The following is a 13,110-nucleotide window of genomic DNA, read 5'->3' as shown; positions in this document are numbered from 1 at the left end:
TTTGAGTTCCTTAAAGTACTGAAACTATTTCTTTAATTCTTAACAAAATTGTAATTCAGACTTCACATTAACAAAACAATGGCTTTTTTGAAGTTATTCTGAATTAGTAAAATTTAATTATATTTACTATTGAAAAACTGACTTCTCAATGGGCTAGTGAGGACCACCCTTTTGCTAAGAAAATACCTCTATTTATATAGAAAGATGTTTTCAAAGCCCATTCATTGGAGTCTGCACCTCTGTTTTCTTGTGTACAAAAGTAGAAGATTGGGCTATATAATAGGATCATATAGCTAGAGCTGGAAGGGACTGGAGAGGATATCTAGTCTGACCCTGTTATTTTACAGATGATAAAACTTTCATCCTGGAAGGTGACACAGGCCAGTCAGAGATGGGATTTGAATTAGATCCTCTAACTTCAGGGGCAATGCTCTTTCCCTTGTACCATGCTGCCTTCTTCTAACAGCTCTTTCAGATGACCTCTAACATTCCTTCTAACTTGAACATTCTAAGACTCTAAAAAATTAATGCAATTCTAAAAAAAGAGTATTCCCAAATATACTTTTGGTAGAGTTAGTTACATCTTTGATGAACTTGTTTCCTAAATGCTGGGTTTCACAGACGAAAATGTAGATAGGAAAGATACTTACTTTCACAAAATCCTTCATTCATATGCCAGCTAAAATCTTCCTGGCAGGTAGCAGTAAGTAGTGCATCTGGAATGGCTTTGTATCCACGCTTACATGCAAATGTTAATACACTGCCAACTGGGAACACACTCTCACCTCGAGTACGGGTTACAAGGTAAGCATTTTCAATGAGTGGTCGTTCAATGCAAGCATCTGAAAAGCATTGGAAACAGCTGTTACTGAGGCCATCCATGACCACATAGCAGCCTGTCATTTTGAGGGATGACATGGTGGAAACCAACTTAGGCGATGACCTAAGACACCACAGAAATTATCAGAAATTCTCTTCGAGGTCATTGGGAAAGGAAAAATTGGACACAGGGAACTATCGAGGGACTGAAAGATGTCTCTGTGGGATAAAATGTGCCCTCATCAAAACCTGCATACACACATATGGCAATGCTACATGGTGTGCACAGCTATTGGCAGAATGTTCAGATTGAAAAGAAGAATGGTTTCTGGTCATTGAAAGAACTAGACAGGAGAGCCTAGCTTTCCTTTTAAGCTAGAGGGTATAGTACACAAAGCACTCTACATACTTGGAGTCAGGAAGACCTGAGTTCAAATCCTGACTCATACACTCACTATGTGACCCTGGGCAAGTCACTTGATCTTTTTGTGCCTCAGTTTCCTCATTGGTGAAACAGATATAATAACAGCACCTACCTCCCAGGATTGTTGTGAAAATCAAATGAGATAACATATGTAAAGGGCTTGTAAACAATTAAGTGTTATATAAATACTAGCTGTTATTACTGTGTTATTGTATTCTTAACAACAACAATAATAAATCCATCTAAAATAACTTATCTTTGAATGACCTAATATTCAAGTGGAGGGACTTGACCTACCAATTACCCTGCAGTAAAGAATACTGGTAAAAGTTTCTGGGTATATGAGATTAACTTTGGAGTGCTTCCTAATTAGATGGTGAGAGTGGACAAACAGTGTCTGCCTAGTCACCAACCATGATTGCCACTAGTAACTTCATCTTTTACCCTTCAGATAAAGTTACTTGGCAAAAACAAAATACCCTTTGATCATTTGCAATTGAAACTTTGGTTTTCAGTTTCTTTTGCCTTTCCTGATGATGTCATGTTTGTATAACGAATAACTGCAAGCACTATGTCCACATCACTGAAATCATCATTTCCAAAATATAACTATTGAGATCCAGCTTCCTACATTTTGAATGGCAGGCTCTTTGGTTGGATTGGGGGCAAAAAATGATATAAAGCAAAATAAAAGGGTCTACTAAATGGTTACAGTGGATAGAATGTTGGAAGTGGAGCCAGAAAGTCCTGAGTTCCAATCCAGTGTCAGACATTTGCTAGTTGCATGACTCTGGGCAAATTACTTAACCTTTCTCAGCCTTAGTTTCCTCATCTATAAAATGGGGGTCATAAAAGCACCTGCCTTTTAGGGTAGCTGTGAAGATCAAAGGTGTGTAAAACTTAAAGCACTATTAAGTGCTAATAAGAATAATAATAATTTGCTATGTTTGCAGCTCCTTGCCCTAAGCCACTCTATATAAACAGAGCTAATTTGTTTCTTTTACAGCAGGGGGAAATGGAGCTCTTTAAGAATCAGCCATCTAGTCTTCTGATGATTGGAATAAAACAAAACCGTACTGTGACAAAGTATACGTTAATGCCAACTCCTTTATTGTTCCCATGCCTGCATTTCTGGGTAGGCTTAGAATGTGTCCATACTCACTGATCACACAAGTGGGTATATCAGGATGCCATTGATTGTCAGCTTCACAGTGAATCACATTGGTGCCATTTAGAATGTAACCCTCATTGCACTCAAGCAAAATAGTGTTTTTGTATGTGTAGGTGGGTCCAAAACCAGAGGTGAATTTCCCATTAGGAAATTGTGGCTGCTTACAGGTAACCACTAAAGAAAGAAAACAAGAGACATGTTCAACTCAAATTACCTGGTAAAACAACACAAAAGTATTAGCAAAGACATAATTGGAAGTCCCTAATGTTTTAGGCAGATACACCTTAAAAAGTTTCCTACTTGGTACAATGGGGGTGTTGAACTAGAGCAGAGGTTCTTAAACATTTTTGTGTCATGGACCCCTCTGGCAATCTAGTTAAGCTTATGGACTCCTAAAATGATATTTTGAAATGCATAAAATAAAATACACAGGAATACAAAGGAAGGCAATTCTATTGAAATATAGTTATTGAAATATATTTTAAAAAAATAAATTCATTGCTCCAGGTTAGGAACCTCCGAAGTTTATTATTTCTAAGGTCCTTTCCAACTTTACAATTCCACGTTTCATGAGTAAAATGTTTTATGACTTCAGATATTTGCCTAGTACCAAGCTCCAAGAAACTCAGAACAAAAGAATAAGTACACTTGCTCCGTCATTCTGAACATAGTGCCAGAACAGTCATACTTGGTCAAGATTCTTTCTGATTCTTACATAAAAGACGCCAGAAAAAGCTTTTACAGTGGAGGGGAAAGGGAGGGGAGGTGACAGGGAATTTTACTCTCATCGGATTTGGCTTAAGGAAGGTATAACATACCCACTGAATTGGGTGTGGAAATCTGTCTTACCATACAGAAAAGTAGGGGGGGGAAGGGAAAAGGGGGGGATGATAGAAGGGAGGGCAGATTGGGGGATGGGGTAATAAGAAGCAATCTTTTTTTGAGGAGGGACAGGGTCAAAAAAGAGAATAGAATAAATGGGGGTGGGGTGGGGAGCCGTTTAGGATAGTTTAGTCTTTCACAACATGACTATTATGGAAGTATTTTGCATGACTATGATGGGGTACAGTCTCTAGGAACCCCTCAAACCCACCTTGAATCTTGCCACTTGATTTGCCTTTTCATGCCTAAATAACCTAGACAAGCCCTCCCTGGTCCAATTACCTCTTGGCTTGCCTCTGGCTGCTTCCCACCCTTGATCCTCTCAAAATATCTATACCCAAATCTGTTACTTTTAACCTAGCCTAGCTCTCCATTGTCTGTCATCTCCTATTTAACACCCTTAATCCCATTCCTGGAGTCTAACCTCACCCTAGTCCCCCAATCACCCCAGTGCCATCAAGATCCTCCCTAAACCCTTCCTTCCATTACCCCAAGACTACTTGGATGACCCTAGATCTCTCCTACAATCTTTCTGTGTATAAGATCCATCTTGCCTCCATGAAGGCACTCAGATTCAATCCAGCTCAGCTTTTTCAGTCTAGTCCACTGGCATTAGAGTCACAAATACTCATATTCCTTAAGAGTCTCACTAATGAATGGGGGGGAGGGTAGAAATGGGGCAAAAATTTATAACTCAAAATCTTGTGGAAATCAATGTTGAAAACTAAAAAATTAAATAAAAATGATAAAATTTAAAAAAAAAAGAGTGTAGCTAATGGTGAGATTTCTTAAGAGTCTGGCCAATAAAGCAAATCTTTAATAAACTTTGTTTTTTTCTTTGGCTGTAAGAAGGCTTGGGTGGAATTCATTTTGCAGGATCTGGAGTGTTGGTATTTTGGGGTCCTGAGCACCCCTAAACCCCCAAACCTAACCTCAACAACTACACGTGCATAACCTATATTGAATTGCTTGCTTTCTCAATGAGGGTGGGTGGGGAGAGAGGGAGAAAATTTGCAACTCAAAGTTTTAAAAAGGAATGTTAAAAATGGTTTTTACGTGCAACTGGGAAATAAGATATACAGGCAATGGGGTATAGAAATCTATCTTAACCTACAGGAAAATAGAAGTGGAAGGGAATTAGAGAAGGGGGGGCAGGTAATAGAAGGGAAGGCAGATTGGGGGAAAGGGTAATCAGAATGCCTGCCTCCTGGGGTTGGGGGAGGGGAGAGATGGGGAGAAAATTTGGAACTCAAAATCTTGTGGAAGTGAATGTTAAAATTAAGAATAAATTAATTTTTTAAAATAAAAAAAAGATTATTTTTAATTATAAATGAGAAAATCGAGGTGGAGCAGGGGAGGAAATGACCATGTCTCGTAGAATCCAAAAGAGTGATTTTGTGGTAGTTAACAGCTAAAAAGGGAATAATCTTCTAGACTAGCAAGAATATGTAATCTAGACTTCAAAAAAGGTTGAAGGTCATAAGGGCCAAAAACAAAGACTTGTAAAGGGGAAAAACCTTTCAGATGTAAGGAAATGCTCCATCTCTTGCTTAGAGGGGGTCAAAAGCTCGAATAGCCCATTGCAAATGAAGAGGCCAGTGAGACCATGAACTTGTACCAGGATGGAGACCTTTTGTTACGTTTGTCCTCAGCCAGTCTTCTACCCATGACCCAATAGGCATCTAGAAATTGCAACTTAACTGAAGTAAAAGTGGGGTCCACAACACAGTAATGCCACCTCTGAACCAGAAAGAAGGGTTAAACAGTAAAGGCTAGACCTCTATCTCCTCTTGCCTTGAGGTGACAAACCTCAGAGTCTTTCTCTGAGGGAGTGTAAGAAAAGTTTCTGTCCATCATAGCCTAAGAGGTGTTGCCTTTGCTAAAAAGAGCATTGTAACACTCAGCTATGCCAGACAAGAGCTACCCATCTGAGTCCAGAGAATTCAGAGTATCAATCTGTCTAGAAGACATACTAAGCTCTTGAAAGAGCCCTGTGATGAAGTGATCTTCTTGGCACAGTCTGGAAGCAGCTACAAAATAACCTGCCTGGCCCAGTCCAGAAACAGCAGCCCAGTAACAGCCCAGCTCTATAAGGAACTAGCTTTACAACTGAGTGAGCTTCTTACACCAGCCTAGCACCAGGTCAACTGCCGAGTGGAGAGATGTTATACCCTATGAGAACAGAAGCCAGACCAGCTGAGTAGTGGAACCACCCATCCATCTCTGATACCCTTCAGCAGATTTGTGAGAACCTGCCAGAGAATGAAAGGGCATCAAGGCACTGCAGGTCCAGAATAGTGAATTACCTTAGGCCTTTGGCTTCTCTGTATGAGTGACTTAGTATCACTGCACTATAAATTCATACCCAGTCTTGATGGGGTGCTTGGGTGCTTGTGCTTGGACCTTAATTCTAACATTTCTCCTTAGCCTCTGCTTGGGTGCCTGTGCCTGGACCCCAGTTCCAAAATCATATCCTGTTCTAAAATCACATCTCTCCCTATCTTCAAAACATTGGTCCTAGCAGTTCCTCTCCAGTTCAAGGGCAGCATGTCTTAGCAGAACACTTATCTCTCCTCCTTATACTGTGGCCAGCTGCACATATAGAATTTATTGGTCCAACTCCCTGTGTACATGCTAGTTGGTTGTGCAATGGGACATAACAATATTTACTACTCACTGACCTTCCTGATATGTATCCTAGACATAGTCAAATGTATACTCCCTTACATTCATCTTGTCTAACAAGACATTTGATGAGAGCCACCTGGATATTTCCAGTCAGCCCTGACCGTTAGTTGACTTAGTGACGTTTCACAGTCAAAACCACACCTCCAGGTTGCCCCCCTTTGGTCTATTTCCCAGTGAACTCTGGGTAAGATACCTATGCAGTAGATACAGAACATGCATGTTCCTTTAAGAACTGGCCACCCATTAACCACTCCCTAATACCACCCCAAAACACCTAATTGACATCTTTTATCCCTAGATCTCTTATAAAAATTTTTCTGCACCTCTATAAGGTTGCAGGTTCCTTAAGAACTCTTGCCCGCTGTAAAGCATAGTAAATCTTTGCCACCTTGACTTAAAGAATGCTCCCCCTCAATGACCCTGTCTGGGAACTCCAGTCTTGGGGTTCCTGGACCTTGTCTCCCTCAACCCTCAACAGTCTTGCCCAACATGGACTTTATGTGTAGTTGTGGGAGAGTATGTCCCAATTTTGAGGGGAAACGCTATGAAACACTGTTCTTGCTATAGCATTTGGGGCATATATCTTTACTAAAAACTAACTGATCTGCTGGTTGATAACGACAATCCTTTCAGATTATTTGAACCCCAATAAGATCCAAAGCCTGAACTAATCATCCAAACTGCTTTGCTCTATTCTAAAAATGCCCCTTTCTGTGTCAGCAACTTCAAAGACCAGATAAGATTGACAAGGAGTATCTTTCCTGTTGGTGACAGGATGTCTGCAACCAGAACAGTGGGATTTCTCGTATCTTGATATTCTAGGGACATTTGCATTTTGGGATCATAATCTCTAAATGACACTACCTTGTCAACTGTCTTGTTCAACTAAGAAACTTCCTTTCTTATGATATGGAGATCATAAAATTGAGTAACACAGACATGCTGAGTTGGGACTAAAAATGTATTTAAACCTTCTCATTCCTTTCTTCAGACATTCAGAACTTATGCTCTGGCTCCTTGTATGTACGAGTAAGCTAGCTTTGCTAGCTTTAAGGGAATAAACATTATGAATTTATATATCACCTAGCCTGTTTGCCTCCTTTAACCAAACTTTCAGGTCAACAATAGTTACAAGGAATGTCAGCAAGGAGACACTCATGAGCTCTAACATTAGGTTACCCAGCCATATGATTACCCCAGGATCCTCAGATGATTCAACATACCAGTGCCAGTGCACACTGTGGTCATGAGCCCAGAGAGAGTGCTACACAGATACTAGTGGCACAATGTATGCCAGCCCTCTTATGGATCCCTTCAGCCTTTAAGCTTCTTGAAGGCAGGGAAACTTTTATTTCTCACTTTATGCCACTGACCCCCTTAGGTCTTGGTCTAGTATTAGGCAACCTGCTGATGCTCAATTAATATTAAATGGCTACAAAATTACTACATTGAAGTGAATTGCTGGTATCCACTCTTCAAACTTCTCTCCTCCATTTAAAAAAATAAAACTTTAAACATATTGCTCTTCCTTTAGGCTTGATCACTTACTTTTGCATGTAGGGGGCTGCGGACTCCACACACCAATGGTCCCATTGACCACAGTACAGGAAAGAGAGGCCTCGCCTATGAGTGAGAAGGGAGTGTTGCATCTGTAGGTCACAGAAGAGCCAAAGTTGTAGGTGTCGTCTTCTCTGCTGCTGTGCTTCCCATTGCTGATGTGTGGTGGCGGCGAACAGACAACAACTGGACACAAGCAGGGAGGAAGACAGAGTCAGGGAAGGCATTTATTGTTACCTCTGCACCCCACTTCCTCCACTTCTCAGCTGGCTCTCAGGACTGCTCCATCTTCCCACCTGCTGTCTTGAGCCCCTTAGGATAACTCTACCCTTAGGCTTGCTGTAATGATGAGTCTCTGGGATTGCCCTTTTTTAATGGGGCTATTGAATGGGAGGACAACAGGGTGGTGCAGTGGATAGAGGGCAAGGCCTAAAGTCAGGAAGACTCATCTTCCTGAGTTCAAATCTGGCCTCAGACGCTTACTGGCTGTGTGACCCCAGGGAAAGTCACTTAGCCCTGTTTGCCTCAGTTTCCTCTTCAGTCAAATGAGCTGGAGAAGGCAATGGCAAACTTCTCCAGTGTCTCTGCCTAGAAAACCCCAAATGGCATCACGAAGACTTGGATGTGACTGAAATGACTTAACAACAACAACAAACAACAACAAAATTGAACGAGATGGAAGATGGCGGCTGGTAAGCACGGACTAGAGTGAGCTGCGTACCCGAGTCCCTCCAAAAACCTATAAAAATGGCTCTGAACCAATTCTAGAATGGCAGAACCCACAGAACAGCAGAGGGAAGCAGGGCTCCAGCCCAGGACAGCCCGGATGGTCTCTGGGCGAGCTCTATTCCACACGGAGCTGGGAGCTGGGAACGGAGTGGAGCAGAGCCCAGCCTGAGCGGCATGGACGATCCAGACCAGAAGCCGGGCGGAGGGGGCCCTAGCGCCCTGATTCAGTGAGGTGTGGCAGTTACCAGACCCCTCGACCCACAAACACCAAAGACTGCTGAGAAGGTTAGTGGGAAAAGCTGCGGGAGTGGAAGGAGTTCGTGGTTCGGCTTCCAGCCCCGGGGGCAGCGGAGGTGGGGCAGCTACGGCTGCTGCTGCTTCCGGCTCCAGGCCCACCTGGTGGGAGGAATTAAGTGGCGGATCATAGCAGGAGTGCAACAGCCTGCTGAAGATCTAAGCCCAGTCTGGACTGGGGGTCCTTGGGGAAGGAGGAGTGAGGCTCTGACAGAGCTGGCACCTCCCCCCCAAACGTAGAACATAGAACTCGTTAGTCTACAAGCAGTCATACCCCACTGAAAAACTCAAGGGTCAAGTTAGTTGGTTGGGAATATGGCCAGGCAGCGAAAACACGCCCAGATTCAGTCTCAGACTTTGGATTCTTTCTTTGGTGACAAAGAAGACCAAAACATACAGCCTAAAGAAGACAACAAAGTCATAGAGCCTACAACCAAAGCCTCCAAGAAAAACATGAACTGGCCCCAGGCCATAGAAGAACTCAAAAAGGATTTGGAAAAGCAAGTTAGAGAAGTAGAGGAAAAATTGGGAAGAGAAATGAGAAGGATGCGAGAAAACCATGAAAAACAAGTCAATGACTTGCTAAAGGAGACCCAAAAAAATACTGAAAAATACACTGAAGAAAACAACACCTTAAAAAACAGACTAACTCAAATGGCAAAAGAGCTCCAAAAAGCCAATGAGGAGAAGAATGCCTTGAAAGGCAGAATTAGCCAAATGGAAAAGGAGGTCCAAAAGACCACTGAAGAAAATACTACTTTAAAAATTAGATTGGAGCAAGTGGAAGCTAGTGACTTTATGAGAAATCAGGATATTATAAAACAGAACCAAAGGAATGAAAAAATGGAAGACAATGTGAAATATCTCCTTGGAAAAACCACTGACCTGGAAAATAGATCCAGGAGAGATAATTTAAAAATTATTGGACTACCTGAAAGCCATGATCAAAAAAAGAGCCTAGATACCATCTTTCAGGAAATTATCAAGGAGAACTGCCCTGATATTCTACAGCCACAGGGCAAAATAGAAATTGAAAGAATCCATCGGTCGCCTCCTCAAATAGATCCCAAAAAGAAATCTCCTAGGAATATTGTTGCCAAATTCCAGAGCTCCCAGATGAAGGAGAAAATACTGCAAGCAGCCAGAAAGAAACAATTTGAGTATTGTGGAAACCCAATCAGAATAACCCAAGATCTGGCAGCTTCTACATTAAGAGATCGAAGGGCTTGGAATGCGATATTCCGGAGGTCAATGGAGCTAGGATTAAAACCTAGAATCACCTACCCAGCAAAACTGAGTATCATGTTCCAAGGCAAAATATGGAGTTTCAATAAAATAGAGGACTTTCAAGCTTTCTCAGTGAAAAGACCAGAACTGAATAGAAAATTTGACTTTCAAACACAAGAATCAAGAGAAGCATGAAAAGGTAATCAAGAAACGGAAATTGCAAGGGACTTACTAAAGTTGAACTGTTTTGTTTACAATCCTACATGGAAAGATGATGTATATGATTCATGAGACCTCAGTATTAGGGTAGTTGAAGGGAATATGCATATATATGTGTATGTATGTATGTATATATATATATATATATGTTTATGTATATATATATAAGTGAATATGTATGTATGTATATATCTATGTGTATATGTGTGTATGTGTATGTATGTGTATATATATATATGTGTTTATATATATATATGTAAAAGAGAGAGAGCAGACACAGGGTGAGTTGAAGATGAAGGGAAGATATCTAAAAGAAATAAAATGAAATTAAGGGATGAGAGAGTAACATACTGAGAGAGGGAGATAGGGAGAGATAGAATGGGGTGGATTATCTCGCATAAAGGTGGCAAGAGGAAGCAGTTCTATGGGAGGAGGGGAGAGGGCAGGTGAGGGGGGAATGAGTGAACCTTGCTCTCATCAGATTTGGCCGGAGGGGGAATACCATACATACTCAGTTGGGTATCTTACCCCACAGGAAAGAAGAGGGAGGAAGATAAAAACAAAAAAATAAAAGGCAGGGGAATGATGGAGGGGAGGGCAGATGGGGGTGGAGGTAATCAAAACAAACACTTTGGAAAGGGGACAGGGTCAAGGGAGAAAATTCAATAAAGCGGGATGGGATGGGAAGGAGCAAAATGTAGTTAGCCTTTCACAACATGAGTATTGTGGAAGGGTTACACATAATAATACATGTGTGGCCTAGGTTGAATTGCTCAACTTCTTAGGGAGGGTGGGTGGGAAGGGAAGAGGGAAGAGAATTTGGAACTCAAAGTTTTAAAATCAGATGTTCAAAAACAAAAAAAGTTTTTGTATGCAACTAAAAAATAAGATACACAGGCAATGGGGCATAGAAATTTATCTTGCCCTACAAGAAAGGAAGGGAAAAGGGGATGAGAGGGGCGGGGGGTGATAGAGGGGAGGGCTGACTGGGGAACAGGGCAACCAGAATATAAGCCATCTTGGAGTGGGGGGGAGGGTAGAAATGGGGAGAAAATTTGTAATTCATAATGTTGTGAAAATCAATGCTGAAAACCAAATATGTTAAATAAATAAATTGCATTTAAAATACAAAAAAAAAATTGAACGAGATGATATTTGTAAAGCACGAAGCACAGCGTCTGGCACATAGGCACTTATGTTTCCTCCCTTCTTCTCTTCAGCCATGCTGCTCCCTTCACTCCCAGTTCAGTTCACTCTCTAGATTGTCCTACTTCCTCAGCAGCCGACTCATTTCTCTTCAATGAATGAGTGATCCTCTCTTCCCCATGGAATCCTCTCCATCCCCCTTTCCAGCTCCCCTTATACCTTTGTCTTTTGCTATTAGAACATAAACTCCTTGAGAGCAGTCATCATCATTTAAAAAAATTGCATACCCAGTGCTTAATAAATGTTATATCTATCTATCATCTATCTATCTATCTATCTATCTATCATCTAACATTTATCTGTGTTTATCTATTATTTATGTGTATCTATCATTTATCTCTATATATTTATCTATATTTATCCATCATCTATCTATCATCTATTCATATGTCTTTATCTGTATCTATCTCATCTCATCTATCCATCTATCTCTTTTATCTAATCTATGTCTATCCATCCATCTATGTATATCTATTTGTCTATCATCTGTCTATCTGTCTAAAATCTAACTATTCATATATCTATCTAATCTATCTCTGATTCCTATTAACTAGGTCTAGAAAGATGGGTTAGATTCAGATTGTGAAGGGCTTTAAATGCCAAAGAAAGGAATTTGTATTTGATCTTAGAGTCAACAGAGAACCACTGAAGCTTCTTGAAAAGAATGATGTGGTCACGTCTGAGCCTTAAGAATGTCCTTTTGGCTTCTGTGCGGATAGAGGGGAGAGATCAAACAGGAAGCTATTGCAATTACTTGAGCAGTGAGAGCTTGGATGAGGGTGGTAACTATCCAAATAGAGAAAAGGGAATTGGTGTGAGACAGGCTGTGGAGAAACAATTGAGAAGACCTGGCAACCAATTGGAAATGTGGAGTGAGGGGAAGGGAAGAGTTGGGAAAGACTCATGAAAATACAAGGTCTTTTACGGCAAGAAGGTTCATGAGCCAGTTAGGAAAGAGCTTGACTTACTTTCACATTCTGGGAGAGGATCACTCCAGTCAACTCCTGAATCAAAAATCTCACACCGACTTGTCGATGATCCAACTAACTTGTATCTGAATGAGTAGAGTCAAAAGCATCAGTGAAACCCTTCCTGCCATAAGCACAATTTAGCCATAAGAGGTACCTTAGCCACTTCTCTTTGGCACATTGCCCCACTATGGACTAGCAGCAACTTTGCCTGACTTGACTGTAGTTCATCAGTGCAAATGAGATAGGTTCCTTGCAGGGCTTCCTAAACTGTGGGTCGAGATCCCATATGGGGTCTAGAGAAACGGCTCCTTCCTGAACAAAGGAGGACCATGCTTGTAGCTGTGGTTCCCTCCATCCTTTCCTTAGCTCCTCACTCTCCTATAACCTGACATCACTTCCTACTTAGTATAAAAAGAAGCAGATGGTAAATAGGATCTTTCCATCCTTGGGATCAGGCCAATTCAGGAGTGTCAGACTAGTGACTGTTGTTCCTTTGAATGAGCTCATATGCTGAATATTTTGCTGCTGCTTATCTTTGAATGCTGATATTTGCTTATTTCCCCTCTCAACTTGAAGACTTCCTGGATTCTAGATCTCCAGTTTGCTTTGAACTGTGCTTAAACATTTACTCCTGCCACCTGCCTTGACTTCTTGGTTGCTACCCATCTCATAATTAGACATTCATATCCACTGGGTCATTCTTCCATCTCAGAGCTCCATACCACCAGCCTAGTCCTTCTATCACCATTTTCCCTGGAATAAACATTGTTAGTGTAACTAGCAATCATGATATCATCAAGATTAGTATTGTTTGTTTATAATTTATATCTGATCTGCTTCCAAAAAGGATTTGGGGTTGTGTGTGAAGTTAAAATGCAACAAAAGATGACAACGGTCAATGAAAGGAGCAGAGTAGTAGATGT

The 13,110-nt window shown here is 41.2% G+C and overlaps 1 protein-coding gene across 2 annotated transcripts in view; it reads right to left on the bottom strand.

The window, feature by feature from the left end:
• The window catches only part of C4BPA (complement component 4 binding protein alpha), a 46,170-nt gene that overhangs the window by 18,568 nt on the left and 14,492 nt on the right, over window positions 1-13,110 (bottom strand). For both annotated transcript variants that reach the window (XM_036753859.1, XM_036753858.1), the window contains 4 exons: window positions 12,185-12,270; window positions 7,533-7,727; window positions 2,406-2,588; window positions 651-842 (listed from right to left, as the gene is read on the bottom strand). In XM_036753859.1, the coding sequence (XP_036609754.1) occupies window positions 651-842; window positions 2,406-2,588; window positions 7,533-7,727; window positions 12,185-12,270 (656 nt within the window). The remainder of the gene's footprint in view (window positions 1-650; window positions 843-2,405; window positions 2,589-7,532; window positions 7,728-12,184; window positions 12,271-13,110) is intronic.

This window comes from Trichosurus vulpecula, chromosome 4 (genome assembly GCF_011100635.1).
Source record: "Trichosurus vulpecula isolate mTriVul1 chromosome 4, mTriVul1.pri, whole genome shotgun sequence".
Classification (NCBI taxonomy): domain Eukaryota; kingdom Metazoa; phylum Chordata; class Mammalia; order Diprotodontia; family Phalangeridae; genus Trichosurus; species Trichosurus vulpecula.
This window is presented reverse-complemented; position numbering and strand designations above follow the sequence as displayed.